The sequence below is a fragment of the Oenanthe melanoleuca genome, chromosome 19 (assembly GCF_029582105.1).
Source record: "Oenanthe melanoleuca isolate GR-GAL-2019-014 chromosome 19, OMel1.0, whole genome shotgun sequence".
Lineage (NCBI taxonomy): Eukaryota > Metazoa > Chordata > Aves > Passeriformes > Muscicapidae > Oenanthe > Oenanthe melanoleuca.
The window spans coordinates 3,450,066-3,472,409 of record NC_079352.1 but is presented as its reverse complement, the minus strand read 5'-3'; the positions used below and the strand labels follow the sequence as shown (position 1 = coordinate 3,472,409).

The window sequence follows — 22,344 nt, the reverse complement described above, 5'->3', positions numbered from 1 at the left end:
TGTGCTGGGGTGGCAGGACAGTGATTAATCAAATTCCTCAGCCTGCAAACTGACAGCTCTTTTTTTTTTTTAATTCCCACAGACCTTCTGAAGGGGAGAAATGAAGAGCTGAAACCAGACCATTACCTCCGCAAAAGCCCCTCCCTGGAATCCCTGAGCAAACCCCCCATGGCCTTCAGCAGCAGGATGCTTTCCTCCACCCCCAGCTGCTTGAAACCCCAAAGCAAACTCAGGTATCAGCCCAGCTTCCTGGGAAAAACAGGACAGACCAACAGCATTACCTGGAACCAAGATAAAAATTTTAATCTGGAAGACCTTGTCTCCAGAGCAGACCTGCTGGGAATTACCAGGCTCTGTTAGATCCAGATATGAAAATTCAGATAATAATGATCACAGTTATCTGTAAAATGGGAAATGAGGATAGCAAGCTTTCAGGAGCCACTGAGTTGTACACAAGAATTCCTTCATGTGTATATGTAGTCAGCCCTCATTATCTTACTGTCATTTTGCATGTTGTGGTGAGCTAAAACCAGAGGCTCTGAGGGCTGAAGGAAATTGGACACATAATTTTCTTCTCTCTTGAGAAAAAAACATGTATTTTCCTCTGATCTCCGCTGTTATTCCCACCAGTAGAAGCTGTGGAGTGAAGACAGAGTGTGAAGTGGGTGTTTTGATTGTTGGCCTTTAAGTGTCCTCAGCTTTCACATTTTTCATTTTATTCAAGAACTTGTTTTGCAGCAGCTCAACTCTAAGTGAATTTACTGTTACAGATTCTTTAGGCAATTTCTTTCGATTTTACACCTAAATCCTAATTTTCAATATATAAAATAAAGAGATTACTTGAAAATTGTATAAGTAAAGCTGATGAAAATAAAAGTAGAAATGTTTGGTTAACACACACCACTAGATATCCACAGGTTGTTTTTTCAGCTCTTCATGTACAGTGACACCACCTGAATTTACCTTGTGTAAAGGAAAATACTAAAAGCAGGCTCCAAAACCTGATTCAGTTTTGTTTATGTTCATGTTCTGTGCTGCCATTCTGCTTTGTCATACAGATATTATTTACAATATGGTAATGGTAAAAAATTAAAGAGATTTCAAGAGATTTGTCTTCTCCCTTCTTCCCTGGTTTAGTGTGGAGAGAAAGGACCCCCTGGCAGCCCTGGCTCGGGAGTATGGGGGTTCCAAGAGGAATGCTTTGTTGAAATGGTGCCAAAAGAAGACTGAAGGTTACCAGGTAAGAGAGGTAAAAAGGTACCTTTTTACTTCAGTCACTTTCCTATAGTATGCAGTAAGCAGTCACTTCAAAGAAATATGGATATTACTGTATGTTGATTTTTGCATGTTTACTTTTATAGGCTGTTTCTGTCCTCCTCCTTGAGAATTCTTTAACACTACAGTCCCCAATATTGTGTTGTCATAAGTATCTTGTATACAAATCCCAAAATATATACTGACTGAAGACTGCTGGTGGGTGAGAAACAGTGTGTAAGTGCAGCAGCATCAATTTAGCATCAATTTTTGAAAGTATATTCTAATAGTTTTTCTGTGGGCAGTACATTATTGTGTGAGTTTTTTCTTTAGTCCTGTCTGCAAAACCGAAGAAATATTTCATTATGTTGCCTTGACCAAATGAAGTTTGCAGCTTGATTTTACAAAGGCTGCCTGAGACACTCATTTCTTTGCATAGTGATTTTCACTGTTTATCAGGGCTAATGGTTTGTCCAGGTCTTGCATGGCCATTGCTGTGTTTATCTGGCTCGTGTTGGTTCTGCAAGGAAGGCAATTACAGACAATATTTCATCCTGTGGTAGATGCTGTATGTGCAGGAAAGTCTTGGTTTGGTGTAATGTTGGGAGTTTTCTTTCTTTGGAATAGTATTGTTTGTTACTTGGAACAGAAGAGAAAAGCAGTTATCACCACATGTTGTGCACCCTGGAGCAAGTCTCTAATAAAAGCACACTCCATCTTTTAAAGTCAATAATAATTTTTTTTTTCCTGAGTAACTCTTTATGCAGCATTAGCTGCAGGGTGCAGGAGTTTAGAAGGGAGGACAGAAGCTTTCCTTTCTGTAGTTTCTTAGCCCTGGTGTGTTCATCTGGCTTGCAGCAATTTCCCAGAAGGAAGGTGTTGGAGACAGCTCTTGACTTCAGACAACTTGGAAAGAGTAAGGCCAGAGTTAGTGTTTAGCCTCCAGTTCTGTGATACTGCCTCAAACACACTACTGTAACTGTGTTTTCTGTGCTGTTGATTTATTTTATATCTCCTCTACTAAAATTCTCCTGGGCTTGGATTTGAAAGTATGTGGAAACATTCCCATGCAGTCCTCAGAAAACAATTAATGACATACAACTTTTCCAAGTCCAACTTCTGTTAAGCCAGCAAACCCATCTCTCAAGTAATGCTTTCTGCTGGCAGTGTTGCCCTTTTTTGTTTGAAATGGCACCATTGAGGAGCTTCCTTCACTCTAAAAACAATCTAACAATGATGAGTTCACTGTTCGGAGGTTCTCTGAGTATCAGCCTGTAGGTTTCTTTCTCTGTTTACACCCAAGTTGAACTAAATGTATTGCTTTTAGAAAAAAGGGATGTGGCTTTGCCTGTGTGACATCTCAGGGTAGATATTAAAGTCAGAAGAACCAAAGCAGCATCACAATATTGATTTATGGTGAGAATTTTGCCTCTCTGTCTTCACTGCTTTGTTTATAGGGTTTCATTCTCTCTTGGACATTCTTCCTCAGCTTCTCATTCCCATTTCACTCTTTGCTGTGCATTCACTAACTCATCATGAACTTGCTTTTCCCAGACCCTTGCACTGCCATGGTAAGGCTGATGTTTAGCTCCACAGGGAATTTTTATCACTCTTAAGTACAAGAAATGGAGTAAAGAACGTCATCCTCCTTCCTGCCTGAGCCACTGCAAGGGTGGAATGAGGTAATGAACTCCACAGAGCAGAGCCCTGATGACGTGCATGACTTGATTTCCAGAGATAACACCCCTGTCTGTGAGGCATCATCTGTGCAAATTCCAGGATAATCATGTCATTCCTCACATGAAGCCCAGAACCAGGGAGAAGTTTGAATGCAAACTCATTTTAGCTCTGTGACACAGCAGAATGAGAGCATAAAAAAAACCTTGATTCTTGGCTGCCTAACTTCTCTTTTTGGTGGCAAAATATGAAATAGGAGTTCCTCATCTGAGCTGGGGAAGAAGAGGGGGATTTCTTTCTGTTTAAATTATGATTTCATTAAGCAATATGAGCAAAATTAATTAGAATAACTGATACTCTCAGTAGCAGCTACTCCCCATGTCCCACATTCCCTGAGGAAAGCTGGGTGAGTGACTAGGAAGGTATCTGTGGATGAGACCTAGGGACCAGCACACAAGATTCCACTTTTTAAATGCTTTAATTCATACAAAACTTATGCTATAGATAGACTTTTTCATCCTTCTCCTGGCAAATATAGAATCATTTAGTTTAAGATGAAGTCCAACCATAAACTCTCCTTGTATAGACTACAGTGGGAACATTCCCTGGCTTTGAACTTCAGCATGTTCCCCAGGAGGCAATCTCATAAAACAAACCAGGGACACTGAGAGGAGTTGGGGGAAGTGCAAAACAAATTAGCAGTGGCCTGGAGGGTTTTGTTTGCTTTTAAAAAAAAGAAATTTCATGAGTTTACAGTAACCGAGGGGAAACATGAAAGCATCTGTGTTTCTGTAATTGGCTATGTCAATTCTAAGTTCCTTATTTAAACAGTGATTTGATATCAGAAAGATATGCATACTAAGAAAAAGTACTGAGAACATGAAAACAGAATCACTAGAGTGAAAATAAAGTGGAAGTTCAGTTTCATGACTAGGAGAAAAGAATATGAAAATGGGATTGCATGAACTGTGGCACGATTGATTGTATTATTTCAGTTGTCATGTTTTGATGCCCAGATGAATGTTATCTGGCATTTTGGCCATTGATTCTGAATAACTATGAAGGGGAGGTGCTAAAAAGTCTCAGTAATAACAAGAATTGTGGTGAAATCAGGCTTTGGGCTCAGTGTCTTTGTGCAAAACTTCTTGGTGGGAAAATTTCCACCTTAAAAACCAAATCTAATGTATGGATCCCTATAAGAATTGTGCACAGGCTCTCTTCTGCTAGATACACAGGCTGAGTTCATTAACATCATGGTGTGTCATGTAGGGCCATGAGGTGACCAGGCTTGAGCAATGCTTTTATGGCTCTGAAACTCATTTACCACAAAGCCTGCTGAGAGTAAGCTATTTGTGTTAAAATAGTTTTTTCTCTGTTGTCTTGTGGGTTTTTTCATCTATTTAAAAAGATGATACATCCTAGCAGCAGTGTGAAGCAGGAATTGGGTGCCTCTTTTCTGACAGGCTTGGTTCCTGTGAGCTGGAACTCCTGGAAGCTGCTGAGAGTCATTCTTGTTGCATTATCACCTTTCATAATCATGTCATTAGTGACTGTGGTGTCATTTAAGTGCCCTGATTCTCTTTGCTCTCTGTAGAGACCATTTGTCAAGGGGCCAAACCTCTCTAGATTAAAGTCTATTGCTATTCACAGATGTATTGTGAACACACAGAACTTCAAGAGGCACTTAACCCATGATCATTAGAATTGAGGATTATTGTTTCTGCCACACATGCTCTCTCTAGAGAGGAGAAGGAATTGCCACCATGTTAATGAATATGGAACTATTTTCATGCTCTTTTCAACCACTACACACCCTTCCTGTGGCCCAGAGGAAAAGAGGATCTGAGACTGGCTCTTTCCTCTAGTACATTTTGTGGTTATTCTTTTGTTCAAAGTGATGTTTGGTTTTAACAGGACCTGTTTAGGATCCACCACTTGTTGAAGATCCACCATCTCTTGCAGTAAAGCTATGTGGTTTTTTAAGCAGAAGAATGCTAAATAGGAGCAGACAGGGAATGTCCTAGAACTCATCAAGGGAAATGGCAGCTCTACCTCTGAAAATGTTTGTCTTTCATGTGTTCTTGATCTGTGCTTTCAAGCCATTGTGTGGTGTCACCTCCCTGACTCTGGCAGTGTTAGTGCATTAGCTGTGGGTCAGGGCAGCTCTTCATGGAGCAGAGATACAAAAGCTTAGGGAGAAAAATCAAGCTTTTGGAGTATTTGCTGTTTGTCAAGTAATTATAGCAAGAGACTGCTTGACTGGTGGTTTGGCAGTGGATGTAATATAAAGCTCTTTATCCTTTTGTGTTCAATTTAAACTCAGACTAATACCAGCTTTTTGTTTACGAATTTGTGGCTTTCTTTTTCTCACAGGAATTCACATTCCTTTTCTTGTTCTGCTAGGCAGTATTTGCTCCAAATACTCCTTGTTTTCAAGCCCTACTCCATGTTGTTCCCACCTGCTTTTTCTGATGTTTTTTTAATTGGTTTGCTGGCTAGATGAGATCCAGCATGGATTAAGTGTGACCCAAAGATGCACAAAGATGGACAGAATATATTTCCTTTGGTCAGGTGGTCATGGGACCATTCTCCTTTGGGAGATGGACTCTGCTGGGACACACAGCCAGGATGGCAATTTTTGGACTGCTGATGCATCAAGCAGGTGCATTCCTGAGGCTGCATTTTATGAGGACCTACTTTATAGGAGATCCCAAAGCTCCTTCATGGCCAGTTGTACTTCAACACATCTGTGTTTGAAGGGTTCTTCTTTATTCTGGAAAATAAGGGCTATGTTTAGGAACTAAATCCTGTGCTGTCCTGCAGAGTTTATGTGCAGCCTGGAAAGGCTGGAATTCCCACAGTGCTGTGGTCTTGTGAAGATTAACAATAAAACAAATAACTCCTGGCTTTGTGATGTGGGTAAAGAAAAGCACTGCACAGAACCCCTCCAGGTTTGCATGGCAGCCATCCATTCATTCTGAGCAATGTTCATGGCAGTCTCTGCTCTGGGACATTTCCCTGGTGCCACACCAAGCTGTGCCTGAGATCAGAGCCTGCTGAGCCAGCAGGAAAAAGCTTTGAGTCACACCAGTAACACAGTCAGGTTTGCTCTGGTGGACAATGACACGTCCCCTGAAGTCCCACAAGCTTACAGAGCTCTGTGTCCACAGCACTTGTTGCATTTTGACATTTAGAAGCAGGATATATGAGCAGTGGGTTTTTCCCAGGAAGTTATTAGTATATTCTGTGAGCTTCTTAGAAGTGGATTAAATTTCTGGCTTTCTGTGTTTCTCTGATCTTTGATGAAGAGGAGGATGTTGACTTTTCCTATCTGTACAAAAGTTGAAAGGAGTTCTACTAAGAGCTCTTGAGATAGGAGAGATTATCCTGTGTTTAAATTAAAATTGACAATACTTGGTCAGGAATTTTGCTTCCAAGTCTGGACCATCTTTGTGGCCTTGGAAGTCTTACATTATAGCATTGCCTTGATCTTCCTGGCAGTTAAAATACAGATCACACAATCATATAATTAAATATAAACTTCAGTAATATTTGGAAAGATGCTCTGATAAAAAGGGCAATCTTGAGAAATTTTAGTTCTTGAAAATACAGGCTGAAAATGTCAAGATAGTCCCAATTTTCTTTGCAGAATCAGAGGCTGCTGGCCATAGCCTGCTGAGCAAGCAGGAAAAAGCATTATTTTCCTATATAAAAGTACTATATAAAACATGCAGTTTCTCTGTATGTCTCTGCTGGACCCAGGGTTGGTGTCTGGAATTAAAATGCAGCAGCCAAATCATGGCATGTGAGGAATAACCAGGTTGATTACCAGTGTAATCACCCCTTCTCCGTGATGCCAGTGCACAAACGTGCTTCCCCAGTGGAGCCAAATAACTTGAGCCAAGCTCTACCTTTTTTCACATAGAGGGCTTTATCCTGTCAACAAATACAAGTCTCTTGATTGGAGGGATAAAATAAATGCAGCTCCCTCATGCGTAACTTTCTATCCTGCTGGGTAATTTCAAAAATAGCATTTACATTCTGTCCATCCCAAAGTCCAAGACACTTCCCTTGTGTTGCCTGGATGCACTGACAATCAGTGAAAACACTGAATTGATTGGTCACCAGCTGGAGCAGCTCCAAACTGGGAATTTAACCCTGCTGCTGCTCCACCAGTAACCTTTGCTGGTGGGACCTCTCCCCACCTTGTTTCCATCCTGCCCCCTGAGCCTGCTGCAGGCTGCAGCCTGCCCCTCCACCCAGGAATTCCAGGACATGCCTAATCTCTGAATTCTCCATACAGATAATGGCAAGGAGCCGTGGGAGCAGCCAGTGTGGTCATTAGCAATTCTGCACCAGGGCTCCAGGCAGGAAGTAGCTGTGCTGCTGTCTTGGACACAGAGTGGAGCTAATTCCTCCCCCTCTCTCCCTCCCTTCTTCCCCAGAGTATCTGTGTGGTCCTTGAGTTGTGCTGCTGCATCTTCCCTGCTGCAGCCTCGGGAGTGAAGGGACACAGCCCAGGCTGTTTCTCTGTGGCATTTAACACTGGTGAATTTAGAGGAGCTGGTGACAAAACTGATGGAAGTGCAGTTGTGTGGCAAGCAGGGAGTTGCCTTTCAGCAAGGGAGCATAACAAGGGGAATTCAGGCTGAAAAGAGACATGCAGAGCAAAACCCAGAGCTCATCAGTGTCAAATGAGATTATTACAAGAGGGAGAACTCCTCAGTCCCTGGTCTTGCTGTGTAATCCACCTCTGCCTCTGCAGACAGGACTGACTCCTGCTCTGCCTTCTCACGGAATGTGGCTGGTGGAAATTACAGAAATACCAGTCACACTTGATAAATATCTCTTGTCACCATTACCTCATCTCTGAAATGACCCAGACACATCCATAAAATTGCTTCTGCCTAGACCAGCTCTCATTTGGTCCTGTGTGTTTAACAACCTACCAGCTCCCTGTGAACTTGGTTTTATACATTTTCTCTCTCTCTCTCGTGTATAGCAATAAATTAGGACCCAAACTGAGGAATATGTACAAACCCCTGTAACTTGACTAACCTTTAGTGAGACCTTTGAAGAAGGTGACTTTTAGTAATGAGGATGTTGTCATGGGGTTATTTGCATTCAAAACAACTCAGATTATTTGCTAGGTTCAAATTCATCCACTGTGTTATACACTGTGCCAGCAGCTACTCTCAGCCCTTGTCCACTAGAGCTTGTTTTCAATATAAAAAGTCAGTCTTTGTATATAAAAATGCAAATAAAAGGAGCTATTAAAGGCACCAGTAGAGCTGTTTGGCTCCTCAGGCAGGTTGGTTACTCACTGCATGGTTGCAGGGATGGTTTCAGTGTCAGTAGAATCTTGCCTTGCAAGCAAAGGAAATGAGAGGCTACATAATTACTTTATCACTATTACCTTAACTTTCTCCCATTGCTACTGCTTTCATTTTTTATTCTCATGAAAACCTCATCTATTTCAGTACCACCTCTCCCTTCTAAGCACAGTATCAGAACTAAGCTGCTTTGAAGAGGTCCTGAACCACAGGAAGAAAGAGCTGAGTTTGAAGAGTGCACAGATCATTTTAGAATGGCTTTACAATTTACTGTGAACAATGTCTGTAGGACAACTCTATCCAGATAAGCTTGTTTTAAACACAAACTTCAGAGAGCATCATTCTACCTATTCTTGCTAGTCTGCCTCAGGTAGGAAAGTTAATATAAGAAAATTGTATCTGCCTGACTTTTTGGTATCTTCTCTGGTTTTTGAGACTGAAATAGTTGGGAGCTGAAACATCTTTGTGTAGTATGCATAATATCCTTTTGAAATTTTCACTATTTAAATGTCTCTATGTGAATTCTGTAGCAAATTGATGTTTGATGCTTTTGAAAAAAAATACAGCCATAAATCCTCTAATATGTAAAGGACTCATTAATTCACACTTACTGAAGCAAATGATGAATAGTAAACCTGAAGCAGCACCTGTGGCAACAGGGGAGGAGGGAGCAAACAGAACCTAAAAATGTGATGGGAAGCAGGAATTCTTTATAAAAAGAAATGCTGTAAATGGCATGACTTTTAAAGAGCTGGCATCAGTTCCTTTTCAGTTCATAGTGCTGTCATGACATGATTTAACTGCATTTTTCAGAGAGCATTTTGTGATCTGAGCTCTGCTGTTCCATGCATGTGTAATCAGCAGTAAGATGCATGGCTAAGTGACATACTGAGAGAAGCATTAGAAATATGGATTATGGGATAAAAACACAACATTTCAAAGAAATTTAAAGCAGTTCTTATGGGGACTGCAGTTTGCTGGGCCATTTGAACCAGGGATATTAATACAGGCTGGAGGATAGGAGGTCACCTGGCTTTCTTCCCAGTCCTGGCTACCCACTTAATCTCAGTACAATACACAGCACTGCTATTTTGAGTTCTTTTAATCAAAAGGCATTATTTTATTCTGTATTCCATTTAAGAGAAAAAGATTGGTAAGAGAATTCAGAAAGGTTCCTGGTAGTAGATGGACTAAATGGGATGTACAAATCACTTCAGACTTGCAGCTCCCCATTGAAAATAGCTGTGTGCAATTGTCATTGGGTGCACCCTGCAATTACAGAAGAATCCAGGCAGCCTTTAATTTCAGGCATTCATGCCTTTCATCCCTGTTAACTGGACCTGACCACACTTCTCATTCACTCATAGTTCCAGTAGATTGCCCAGATGTTTCATATCTTTGCTGGAGCATTTCAGATGAACTGGAGTGTTTTGTTTGTTCAGAAGGCTCAGCCATGCTAAAAGGAGCCATCCTTTCCTCATGTTGCTTCTTAGGAAGTGTTTAGAACTTGCCCAATGAGAGCCTGAAGATTCTTTTGAATAGAACCTCTTTGGCTGAACTCTGTTAACCTGGCCCCAACCAGTTAGGGTGTAATAAATCAAATTAGATCTGCAGTTGCGTGCAGCTGTTGTTAAAGATGGGGTTTGAGTCCTTTTTGGAAGTTGCCTGTTAAGGTACCTTGATCCATTTTGCATTAGGAAGGTCAGAGTTCAGATGTGCAGAGCTGTGGCTTCTGTTCAGACGTGTTTAAATATATCCACATAAAACCACTGAGCTGTTCAAGGGGAGCAGTGGGGGCCTGGGAAGTGATGAGCTGGAGAAACTGAGCCACTTGAGGGAGAGCTGCTATTAAAAACAAGGCAATTCCCTTTTATTTATTCAGTAGATTTATATTAAAGTATTTAATTTTATATTCTGCACAGGCTGAACCTCCATAATTAGCCACTCTGGCAGGTTCCTGTGAGCCATTCCATACTAATAACTTGGGAGAGGCAGGAAGGGATGCTGGGTACTGAGGAGAGAGTGGGAATAATGATGCTCAGGCTGTGTTTCTTACAGACTTTCTTCCACGCAGTTCCAGGCTAGCTTCAAGCTGATTCATGTCTGTAATTGATAATTCTGGGTCTCAGGGAGAAAATTATGACTCAGAGAGCCATTGCTGTGGGCACAGTAACACGTGCATGGTGGGAATATCTTGTATCAGGATTTTAACGTACTCAGGCTGTAAGGAGGAGTGCATTGTTGCTTTTTGCTTGGAGTCAAAGATCGACTGAAATCTAATGGGGTGGTGGTTTCTTCCTCAGACAAACAAAGAATTGTTTTTAGTGAGAACAAATCACACAGATTTCCCTGGGTGTCTTTACCAGGGCTCTCTAAGGCTGTTATCTGTAGGTCCTGTTCCTGGGATGGGGGGCTAAGGTCAATCACTTCCAGGTGTTTTGTGTCTTTTAGGCTTGACCTGATACTAATGTCCTAAATTGTCCAAATGACATTGCCTGGATATTTCTTTATTTTTTTTTAATTTTACTGTAATGTTCATAGAAAGAGACTGTGCTGGGCACTTTGGCACTTTGGTAACTGTGCTGCCTGGTGTCCTTCCATATCCCAGTCTCTGAACATTCCCAGTGCATGCAGAGGAGTTCACTTGTGAGCTTGAAGAGAATTAAGTGTTCTCATGATTGGTGACACTGCAGGAGTGCTGAGGGCAGACCCAGTGACCACAGGATGTACTGTGGCTGTATGACAGCAACTTTCTCCCCCTTTCCTGGTGAATGCTGCAGCTCAGTTAGATCTGAACCCCTGCTCCATTCTGCCATTTCTCCCTGCACTCATTCTGATGGTTCATCTTCCCCCTGAGTGGTGCTGTCCTTTCTGGGTGCATTGTGAGAAGCCAGGTGCAGTTTTTCAGAGCTTGGGGTGGGGGTTCTGCTGTGAGCACACAGGAATCACCTGCAGCTTGGGATTGTGCATTGCCAACCAGCACGGACACAAATAGCTCCCATGTATTCAGGGGCTGTGGGGGAATAGGGAGAGAGGTGTGGCAGCAAGACTGAGACGGGTTCTGCTGCCAAGATAATCAAGAGCAGGGAATAGTTTCCGAGGTGTTCATTCCCTAAATTGTTTTCCTTTTTTTTCTTTTAATGGCTTCAGGGGAGCCAGAGATCTTCCGAGAAATCGGAGTTGTCTCTATTTTGACTTAATTTCTCTTGGTGTAGTAGAGCGGGGAGGTACTACAAATAAAGCTGCAGTGTAGCAAAACACAGATCACTTTTCATTTACCATGTCCTTATTTCCCAAACTGAAAAGTATCTAACACAGAAGCCAAGATGAAGTGCCAGGGAAAGGGGTTTGTTCTGTGTATGAAATGGAAATGCATTTGTTTAGAGAAAAAAAAATAAAAAACAAGATTCATTGGTTCTTGTTAGATGTAAAAATGGAACTAAGTGGACTTGAGTATGCCTAGGTATTTTTTATTGTACTATGAACTGAATAGTTGAGCTGAACCTTGGAATGTTCATTTTGAGTTTGCATGTAGGACAAAAATTCAGATTTTAGTTCCTTTTGGCTGTTGATTATGGCAAACCACTTTGCAGCAGATTTCATCTGTGGTTCAAATATGGTCAGCAGAATCCCATCCTTGAACTTTTGCTTGTTTGTAAGACTTAGATCCAAAAGTTACTGAGGATGACTGACTGGACAAAGCTGTTGGGGATTTTTGGACCTAGTTTTGATGTAGACATGAGCACTTCTTATGTGTAGATATTGTGATTTGGGAAGAGGAGAAGAGTTTTAGGTGTATTTAAAATTACAAAGGTGAGTAAAATTATTAAACTGATTCTGGGATAGTGAAATACTGTGTGAAAGAGCAGTTTTGTATCTCACGTGTCTCCTAATAGCATCATGAACATGAGGATAGATACAACATTCCCACACAAACAAGCCTTGCCTTTTTGTCTAGTCCTGTTGCTTCACTGAGGCTCTGTTTGTTCCTGTTTCCATGGCCTTTGGGGAAGGGGAGGAACAACCTCTATTTTCCATTTCTATTCTACAATAAAATGAGAATATTGGCATTTGATGATAGGCTCTTTGCTGATAAAACATATTGGCCTCAGTAAAAACGCTTCTATAACTTGGCAGTCAGTCCTTTCCCACTAACTGCAGATTGATAAATAGAAAGGAACTTGTTTGTCTGAAACTTTAAGAAAGCAGAATAATCCAGCTCAGCCAATTCCATACACACAAAGTTGGACTTCCAGCTAAAAAGTTGCATCTTCACGGTATAGACAATGCCAAGGCAGCTTTCAGAGCAATTTTTTTTCTTTTTCTTGTGATGGTGTTCAGCCAGTGCCCCATTTTTATATTGCTTCCACTGACAGATGTTAATAGAGCACAGTGCAGTGTGGTGGCTGGTGCAGTGTGGGGATGTCAGCTGCTTTCTGAGCCCATTAGAGTTGTAGATGTTACAGCCAAAGTATTTTAACCTGAAATGTTCTCTACTGCTTCAATTTGAATCATGTTTGGTTATGGACATTTATTACTAACTGGAAATCTTGTCTGACTGGCCCAAATCCAGGTTGGATAACTAATCAGCAAGGCATCAGAAGCAAGGAGCACATGCTGAAATAATTCCTGTCTGGGTTTTAGTGTGTCTGGATCAGCTGTTGTATGAGAGATGCAGTAAAAGCCTTATCTTTGGGGGAGTCTTGAAAGAAACCAGGAAATAGCAGAATAAAGAAAATGCAGGGGCAGGAAGTGTGAACTGAAGCTGAGCACACAGGAGGATGTGGCTGCTGAGGGGGTTGGAGGTGATTCCACACCATGTCCCAGAGCCTCCCTGCTCCAGCAGCTCTTATCAGTTCACTGTTCTGTTTCTAGCTGCTATTTGCAACTACAGCTGCTACTACAGCAGCAAGACTTAGCCAAGGGAATTCCTTAGAGTGCTGGTATGGCCAGGCAGTGCAAACAGGAGCATCAGAAAAGTCACCTTGTTCACAGGAGCAGAACTGGGCCATGGGCCTGTTTTAACTGCAGCTCTGCCCCATGAGAGCATCCAGGGAAGAGCCCCAAGTGCAGTGATTTCTGTATCCCCAGAAATCTTGCATTTTAAAGGAGTCCTCTGCAGATGGGCTGACTTTAAAATACCATTTTCTGTTTCTGTAGTCAGTGTAACCCCCCATGGTTCTGGACCTCAGCTGTCATGAACAGGGAAACTGGGCTGGCTCTGTGCACCTGAGTGCAGCCTTAGAGTAAGAGGTGTGGCTGGCAGAGAACAATCCAAGTGCCTGGAAACAAGGGAGGGAAGATGTTTTTTGTCCATATAAACTTCCAATTCTATTAGACTTTCCAAATTTTTCTTCTTCACCTCCCTCCTTTTGGAAGTGGCAGTGGTGGTGGGAGTGTCACCACAGATATTTTTAGCTCAGCTCTGGGGATTTTGTTCCATGGCTACATAAAAACTTCATTTGGAGATTTTTTATTGTTGTTGTTGTTGTGTAGCACTGTTCAAGGATGGCTCACGTTTTCTCTTACAGAATATTGATATTACCAACTTCAGCAGCAGCTGGAGTGATGGGCTGGCCTTCTGTGCTCTCCTGCACACATATTTGCCTGCACATATTCCTTACCAGGAGCTCAACAGCCAGGACAAAGTAAGTTGTGCTGTACATTTGCAAAATTCACAGTGAGCAGAACAGATGAAAAGGGGAAGCAAATCAACAGTGAACTCCCAGAGAGAAATTCAGGGACTGCTGGGTGAAGAGTCAGTGGCAAGTTGGCTGAGTCCAGGGAGTGCTGCAAGTAAACACAAAAACAGTATCTATTACAGTAAGAATTATATTATGTACAAGAATGCCTTATCATAATTAAAAACCTCTACAGAAACCTTTCACTCATAGTAAAGATAGAACTTCAGTGGGATTTTTTTCTTCTTTGTCAAAAACAGAGGGTGTCACTCAGACAGAAGTAGATGAGGTTTTCAAAGACAAAGAACTTGTGAGTGAATAAGAATCAAAAAAAGTGTGAGAGTCAAAAAAGAGTCTGCACGCAAGTGTGGAATCCAGGGGTTTAGTTTTCAAATACACCTGCTCATTTAAACTTACTGGGTAACCAGATGCAAGGAAAGGTTAAGGAATAATGCTTTGATGTTAATCCTTTTGGACTTTATTTTTACAGAAGAGAAATCTGCTGTTGGCATTTCAAGCTGCTGAAAGCGTGGGCATCAAACCCAGTCTGGTGAGTAACCTTTTAGCAAGGAGACATTTGCTGCAAACACCATTCCAGCACCTTTCCTTGTTGCTATGTGGCCAGTCAGTGACCCTGCACTCAAAGTGTCACACAGTGCTGGGGAAGGCTGCACCACCATCAGGAAGTTTACAGTGTTAGGAGAACTTCCAGAAAGAATTTGTAGAATCACAGAATAAATATAATTTGGAGGAACTGCTTAAAGTCATTCAGTATTGAAATGAGGGTATGGATTATGTCCTTCTCTTGGATTCCAGCTCCAGATTATTCATAGTTTTATGGACAGACTTGCCATACTACACCATTACATTAATGGTTACATCATTTGTTTCCTTTTAGTGCTTTAAAAAACAGAAAGATGTTAAACTGTTAAAAAAACCTTTTCCAAAATTACCTATATGATGAGGGAGAGAGAAGTTTAATACGAAGTGAAAACTATTATGGGGTTCATGAGCTAAATTCAGAGCCAAAGAAGCATCAGCTTAAAGAATTTATATAGAGATCTGATCTTTGACTGCAGATGGAAGAAATATTTTAGGCTGTGGAATGCATTAACAGATTTCATAATTGCACAGTGGATCATTCCAGTGGTCCTTTAGGTAGGTGGCTTTGAGGGGCTCTGGAGTGGAAGCCAAGTGCTGAGGGGGCTCAGAGGAGCCGTGGCTGGTTGCCTGAGGCTGGTGCTGTGTCCATGCAGGAGCTCAGTGAGATGATGTACACGGACCGGCCCGACTGGCAGAGCGTCATGCAGTACGTGGCCCAGATCTACAAGTACTTTGAGACCTGAGCTGCAGAGCAAGAGGTGGACAGAAGTGGGGAAGAGAACAAAGAATGCTACAGATGCACTCGATCACTTTAAAAACCTGCTTGCTCCTCTTCCACAACCAACCCAAGCTCTTAGTGTAGTTTTGGAACACTACAAAGAAGGAAGCTCTTCCGTAGTTTTGATTCCATCTGGGACTGCAACCAAATAATTCCCTGTTGTCCACCTTTGCAAACCAAATCCATTGGTAAGTTTACTCCTACGTGGAAATTGCAAAGCGTTTTCAAGCACACATGGGGTGTTTCTGAAGAGGATTCCCCTGGGCTGACAACATTTGCCTTGACAGGAGACCTGCTACATAATTAAGTTTTAAGTCAATGTGGACTATGCTGGCACTCAAGGGAGGCTGGGAGATTAATATTAATACAAAAGCTCACAAAAATGCTCTTCTTGCCAAAACATGCTTAACTCATCCCAAGTACATTTTGTTTTCTTGCCTCCATGTATTTTATAGAACACCTTGACAGATGCACTTAAGTTGTAGAACCTTAACCTGAGTTACTCTCACACATCTCAACCAATAACTGCACTAATTTACTCACAGCATAACCAGCAGGATGGTAACAGGATCATTTGTAACTCAGAAACCACCCTCTGTTCATCACCAGTTAGCAAAATAACTCCAAAAGATCCTGTTAGGTGCTAGCACTTCATTTCAGCTCAAACAGAAATAACCTCTTTGAGAAAAAATAGGTTTATTACTCCAACTTCATTACTTGATTACTCTGGGAAGCCAGAGCTTGGTTTCCCAGCTGACTGTGCAGGCACAGTTATCACAGGAACATTGCAAATGCAGTTTAATAGCTTTAGTTTGGAAGGTGCCAGTAATCAGGTGAGCAATACAGTGACATCTCATATCTTTTGTGGAGTGAATGGAGTAACTTCTTCCTTCTGTGATGCTCCTGTCTGGTCGGCACAGCTATGTCATTGCTGCCTAAGGCAGGAATCTAGAGACAGCCTGTGCCCTGGGCTATGAAATAAAGCCCATGGGGCACTGGTACGTGCTTGGAAATGATGTTATGCTGTGGAGGAACACAGTTCCAGTGCCAATGGAAGGTGCAGCTTCACTCCACAAATGGCAAACAACGTAACTGGAACCCGTCTGTGTGCCACGGAAATCAGGCACCAGAGAGCAGCTTCCCACCTCAGCCCTGCTGTTAGGAAAAGGTCTGATAGACACTCTTAAATGTCCAGTATTCTGTTTCTCTCATTTCACCTGATGAAGTTAATTTTTGTGTTTGTCTCCAAGGCTGGAAGCAATCAGCAGGCTGCTGGATTTGTTTTAGGAGCAGGTCTAGGAGAGCATGTCAAGGCTGCTTGGCTGCTGTAGGGTGTGCTGGTGGAGAAAGTTGGTGTTTAGTTACTGTGTTTGACCCTGATGCTTTGTGGACATTAGTCCTAGGGAGCTAGGGATCATTTCTCTCTTGCAAAAAATACTAGTGCTCACTGCTCCTACCTCCTGGGAAAAGGCTCATGAAATGGAAACGAGATTTCACTGAATAAAATTGGTTTCAGGCTTTCAAGGGCTTTGCAGGTGGCTGATCTCAGCCTCTGGTTCCCCATAGTGCTTTGTTGTTTGATTTGATTTTGCTTTGTAATGCTATTTAATTAATAAACAACATATTTCAGACCTGGTGTTCTCACAGCAATATACAGGATTCAGGAATAGATGGTAGAGCCCAGGGCCAGGGACTGCTTTGGACAGAGAGGATGCTGGAGGAAGGGAGTGTGTGCCTGTTCTGGGGGAGGAGAAAATCATCACTTGCTCTTGGTTTTAGTCTGAAATTTATTCTAATCCATTGCCTCTGAGAAAGTCCAATTCCAGTCTTTGGAGGGGCTGTGTGATTAAAAATGGACAGGGGAGTGCACTGACAGTGCCCCTGCACGCTGGCTGTGGTCCTGCAGTGTGAGAAAGCAGCTGTGAGTGCTGCCACAGGCAGCTCCTTGCAGCAGGGCCCTTTCTAGAGGGAGTTCACTCTCCAGGATTTCTCAGCAACCCTGATGTCCACAGAGAACCCTGGATGAGTTGTTCCCTATGTTCTCAAATACAGGATAAGATGGAAGAGGAAAGCTCTGCTGAGCAGAGTTCCTTGAGCACTTACACTGCAGAGCCCTGTTGGCTCATGCATGCAGCATCTCTTTTCCCTGGAGGTGTCCCTTGGCAGGGATCCCAATTCTCTCCAACGGGCTGTACTTCAAAGCTGGAGTGAAGTCAGCACAGAAAATTCCATATTCCTCAGTGGGCTTTGGATTGGGCACTTGCAGGGATGAGAAAAACACTTTTAATTCCCAGTGGCTGGTAAACATCTCGAAGTCAGAGTAAATGATGTAAGAAAGGGAATTTTAACCCTGTGGTCACTGGGAGGGTGTCCAGTGTGGCTCAGTGTCCCCTGGGTGTGTGTCACCTCCTGTGTGAGCATCCTCTGCTCTTCTGGCACTGCTCTGTCTCTCCAGGGCTCACTTTACCCTTACAGACCATTCTGCGGGATCCAGCGGATCTTCTTTTTTTTTCCCCCAAATGATTTTTGCAAAGCAATGTTTCTGTCATCTCTTTGCAGCTTGCTCTCCCATGCCCCCCAGTAGCATAGACCAAACACTAATTCTACCCAGTTCTAGTGCTGTATTCTTAATTTTTTACTTAACTAGGAGTTAGAACAGGGAGTTGTACTAGGGAAGAAGATACTTGACTTTACCTTTTCTTCAATGTTACTGTTCTGTCAAACCTGCCAAACATCTCATTTTGATACTTTGAGAGATGGTTTTCCAGATTATTTTTTGAAATTAAGGCTATTGTTTATTTGTTCATTTAACTGTTACAATATTGTGGGCAGGGGAGGGATTCTTATTTTTAAACCTTGCACAGTTACATTTCTAGACCTGGACTTTCTCAGGTTTTTGTTATTTTTTCACACTGCCTTAAAATTTCAATATGAATTTAAACTGATTTTACATGAGATGCTGCAGACTGGCCTGTGTTTCAGGGACTCTACAGGCCCTTGTGAGGCAGCTCAGATTGGAGCTGCAAAATTAAAGTTCAAGCTGCCTTTAAAGTTAGGAAATTTAATTAAGTTAAGCAAGAGGGTATTTAGATAGGCTTTATAGAAGTTCTGAGAATTCTCTGAAAATGTCCTGGATATGATATGATATGACAGGGATGGTGTTGAGCAATAGGTTTGCCTGAGCTGCCCAAATCCTTTCTGACTTTGCCTCTTAGGAGTAATGGATCTCTCCCTGGTGTGCAGGCTGATCAGTCCTTGCTCCCTGAACTGTCACTGACAGGCACCACCTGCCCCTGCCTCTGGGTGTACCTGGGGAGTCTGTGGGACTGCAGGGAAGCTGATTTGGGATGAGCATGTGAGAAGAAGGGTTAGGAAGGGGATTTCAGTGACATTCCATGGAGGGACATGGCAGCATGTGAGTGTTGTAGTTTCAGAGAGGAAAGGAGATTCAAGTGTGGGAGGTGCAGTCTGGCTCCTGGAATTTCAGGTGAGACAAAGAAGGTACAAATTGTTTCATGGCTTGGGAAGGTACAGAGATGTGAGGAGTGAGCCCAGAGTCAGCCCTGTGAGGAGGATTTCTAGAAGGGCTTGAGGAGCTTTTTCAGAAAGTTCCTGGTGAGACTGAGGGGAGAGCCCAGCGTGTGAGGAGAGGGACAGGGGACAGACACACCTGGGGCTCTTTGACAGCAGGTGTGGACTCTCAGCTTGAGGGGCATTCCTCCTAAGAGAGCAGCCTGGGGGTCTCAGCAGATGAGGAGAGGACACAGCACAGCTGCCTGTGCCAGCCTCCCCTTCCCCTGCCCGTGACACTCATGGCAACACGAAGGGGACAAAGATTTCCTGGTTCTTCCTGCACTGCAGCAAGGCAGCTGTGCTTAGCAGAGGGATTTGGGGCTTATGCAAGGTCCCTTTAAGTTTTGGCAGTTTTCTTTCTGTGATTTGAAGTTGGTTTTTACAGGTTTTCTCACTTAGTTTGTATGTGCAACCAGTTCTGTGCAAGTTTTCTGTCCGAACCAAGTGTACATGGGCAGAATGATTGGTTCTCCCCAGTTTAATTCCTGACCTGGAACTCTTAAAAAAGTCTACCTTTTGGCTTCCCTGACTTTCCCCCCTTCCTTGTCAATGACCAGACAAGCCTAGGCTTGTTGGTTTGTTCATACCTCCCTCATCCTGCTGTGCTGGGGGTACCAGCAGCAAGGATCTGACTGGGCCAGCTCTTGGCAAAGCTGAGCCTTGTGCATCTGGTCACAGGCAGGGTCTGTATGGGATGAGATTATGCATTTTCCTGTCACAAGAGGGCTTTTTGCCTAAAAAGACTCAGGGCATGGAGCATTAAGACATTTTTAAACCCAGCAATAAGTTGTACTATGCTCAGCTGTGTTGGTTTGTTCCAACTCCAGTGCCATCGACGCTCGCTCACCGACACGGTGCAGAACCAGCTTCTCACTGAACTGCAAGTAACTTTGTTTTCTCAACTAATGGTGTCTCCATTTTTGACTTGCACGTGTGCCACGTCCCATTGGACAGTGCTGGACACAATGTTTTTATTGACTGTTGGTCCAGGCTTGAGTTTGTCATATGGGATGATCTCCTGTGACAGTTTTAGCTTTTCCTGTTGGGTACAGATGTTACATCGTAATCTAATTTATACAAAGAGCACATTAGAATGTACATACTAAGCATTGCAGATTTGGACATGCTAATATTTAAATATTAACATTATTAAAATGTATGATGCAAAAATCTGTGTAATATTTCTAATAAATCTTTTTCTGTTTCTGAGGTTTGTTGAAATGTTTCAGTTACCTACATACAATACAAAATCCAAAGTATCTCCCATCCCTGGAAGATTTCAAGGCCAGTTTGGATGGGGCCCTGAGCAATCTGGAAGGTGAGATGAGTTACAGCTCCCAGAGTTCAAAGCATCTGAAAGGCAGTGACAGAAACACTCCTTGGAGCCTTCTCCAGCCACCATCCCCTCTACCCACAGAGCTTTCAAAGGTGCTGAGATCAAATTCCAGAACATTTTCACAGAGGCTGCTTTTGTCTCACGAAGGTGGTGGCAGCAATACCAGAACAATCAAGCATCTGAGTCAGCAAAGAACAGGAGATGATAAAAGAAATGGGCATTTAAAGCTCTTCAGACCTCAGGTGTGTTTGTGTCCAGCTGGGCAGGTGAAACCCTGTGGGAAAAGTTCTCATTTACATAACCCAAATTATTTTCCCTTTCCCCACCTTAAGTATTGTGTTTCAGTTTCATTTTTAATGCTGGGCATTAAGTGATGCTCCCAGACTCAGCTGTCTCTTTTCAGAATACACTTCTGGTGCTTTGATTAATTTGTAGGGAAAGCTGGATTCTCTTTGGACATAGCCAGTCAGTGATAGCCATGGATAGGTTTGGTTCAGCAAGAGACTGAAAATGAAAGCTGAGGCCAGTATTTTCCCAGGGTGATTTGTGGGTGGTTGTAGGTGGGGTGAGAGGACAAGGTTGCTTTGTGGCTCAGTGTGCTTTTAGTGCCAAGTGACTCCTGATGCTTGGAGAACGTGGATTGGTGTGGAAAGAAGAATTCCCTTCCTGAGTGGTGAAAGGTGGAAGAGAAGCATAAGAAACGTGAGTAGAATAAAGAATCTTCCAGATGGGCTGCAAAGGTCAGAAGCAGGTGGCTGAAGCCTCACAGAATTATTCAGAGTTTGTACTGGAATAAGCAGGACCCTGGAGTAAATGTCACCCAGGAGAGTCAGATGGTGGGAGAGTCACTGGTTTTATTGAGCTTAACAGGAAGAAAATGAAGCTGTAAAATGCCAGCATGGGTAAACATTATTCACATATCCAGAAAGTGAACTGCTGTCCCCTCTTAAACACACAGCAATGACCGAGGCTTCATCCTCACCCCCTCAGCAGTAGTTTAAGCTGGTTAAAGAGAAAGTAACAAGATTAAGAGAATTAACATGGGAGCAAATACCTTTCTAACCTGCTCTGCACAGCTGCACACCTTCTTTGCAAAGCTCCTGTCACAACTTCTCTTGGCTTAAAAAAAAAAAAATAAACATAGCAGTTCAAACCTTTGTTCACCTTGATGTGCTGTAACTTTTGCCTCCTCAGTCAGCTCATCCTTTTTCTCGCAGGAAGCCACTCCCAGGCTCTAATCGTAGAGACAAAGGAACTCCCCAGGTGAGCGATTTGTCAGGACATTCCCAACATTCTCCCAACAGGATGAAACTCCTGGGAAGTGAGGCTGCAACCACGACTCTTCTTGGGGTTTTTTTTCAGTTTTAAGGCATTTGTTACTTTACTTGCCCAAATTTGAACTACAGCCAGGTCAGGTCCAGTGAAAGCTGTGAATGAAAGTGTTCAGCCCAGGCAACCCGAATGTGTGTCAATAAAAATAATTTATTCATAAATAATAATCTCTGCACAGCTCAGCCCTGGAGAGCCCTTCTGGGAAGGGAGAGTTCTCTCTAAGGCTTGCAGTGGGGTTAATAAGATTAATAATAAATAATAAGCCCTGGGATAGTGCAGGCCAGTTCTTCCCTTCAGCTGTGATTAGACATTGCTTTCAGAGGGTTTCTGATAGAGTCTTGCAAGGATGGGAACAACACTAACCAAGTTCTTGGGCTTTAACAGCACCAGGTTTCCTTTTGCCAGTGATTGTGGAGCATGGACAAAACAAAATCCTCATCTCTGATGGAGCAGTCCAGCAGGGGCTGTGTAATAATGACATTGGGGTTCAGACAGGTTTGCAGTGCAGTTTCAGTATTTGCTGGCAGCTGCCTATGCACAGGAAGGTTGGTCCTGTCCCCTGCACTTGCTCATTTGTGTTTTTGTGTGTGTGTTCTGCAGTTTCCCTTCACCACAGCTAAGCTGCTCTGTAACCCCTGGGTGATCTGCCTGGCCCTGCCTGTGAAAGGAACCTGATTTTTGGGGATCAAAGTGGTGTTCAGAGCTCTGGCTGGGACCTGGAACACCACAGGTTTCTAAGTCCTCTGACAGCCACAGATAATCTCAGTAATAACAGAT

At 42.8% G+C, this 22,344-nt stretch overlaps 1 protein-coding gene across 3 annotated transcripts in view; it reads left to right on the top strand.

The window, feature by feature from the left end:
- SPECC1 (sperm antigen with calponin homology and coiled-coil domains 1) overlaps positions 1-20,108 on the top strand; it is an 86,059-nt gene extending 65,951 nt beyond the window's left edge. For all 3 annotated transcript variants that reach the window (XM_056506690.1, XM_056506691.1, XM_056506692.1), the window contains 5 exons: positions 83-233; positions 1,138-1,240; positions 13,796-13,912; positions 14,436-14,495; positions 15,202-20,108. In XM_056506690.1, coding sequence (XP_056362665.1) covers positions 83-233; positions 1,138-1,240; positions 13,796-13,912; positions 14,436-14,495; positions 15,202-15,291 — 521 coding nt within the window. In that variant the 3' untranslated portion in view covers positions 15,292-20,108. The remainder of the gene's footprint in view (positions 1-82; positions 234-1,137; positions 1,241-13,795; positions 13,913-14,435; positions 14,496-15,201) is intronic.
- Positions 20,109-22,344: the final 2,236 nt, after the last annotated feature.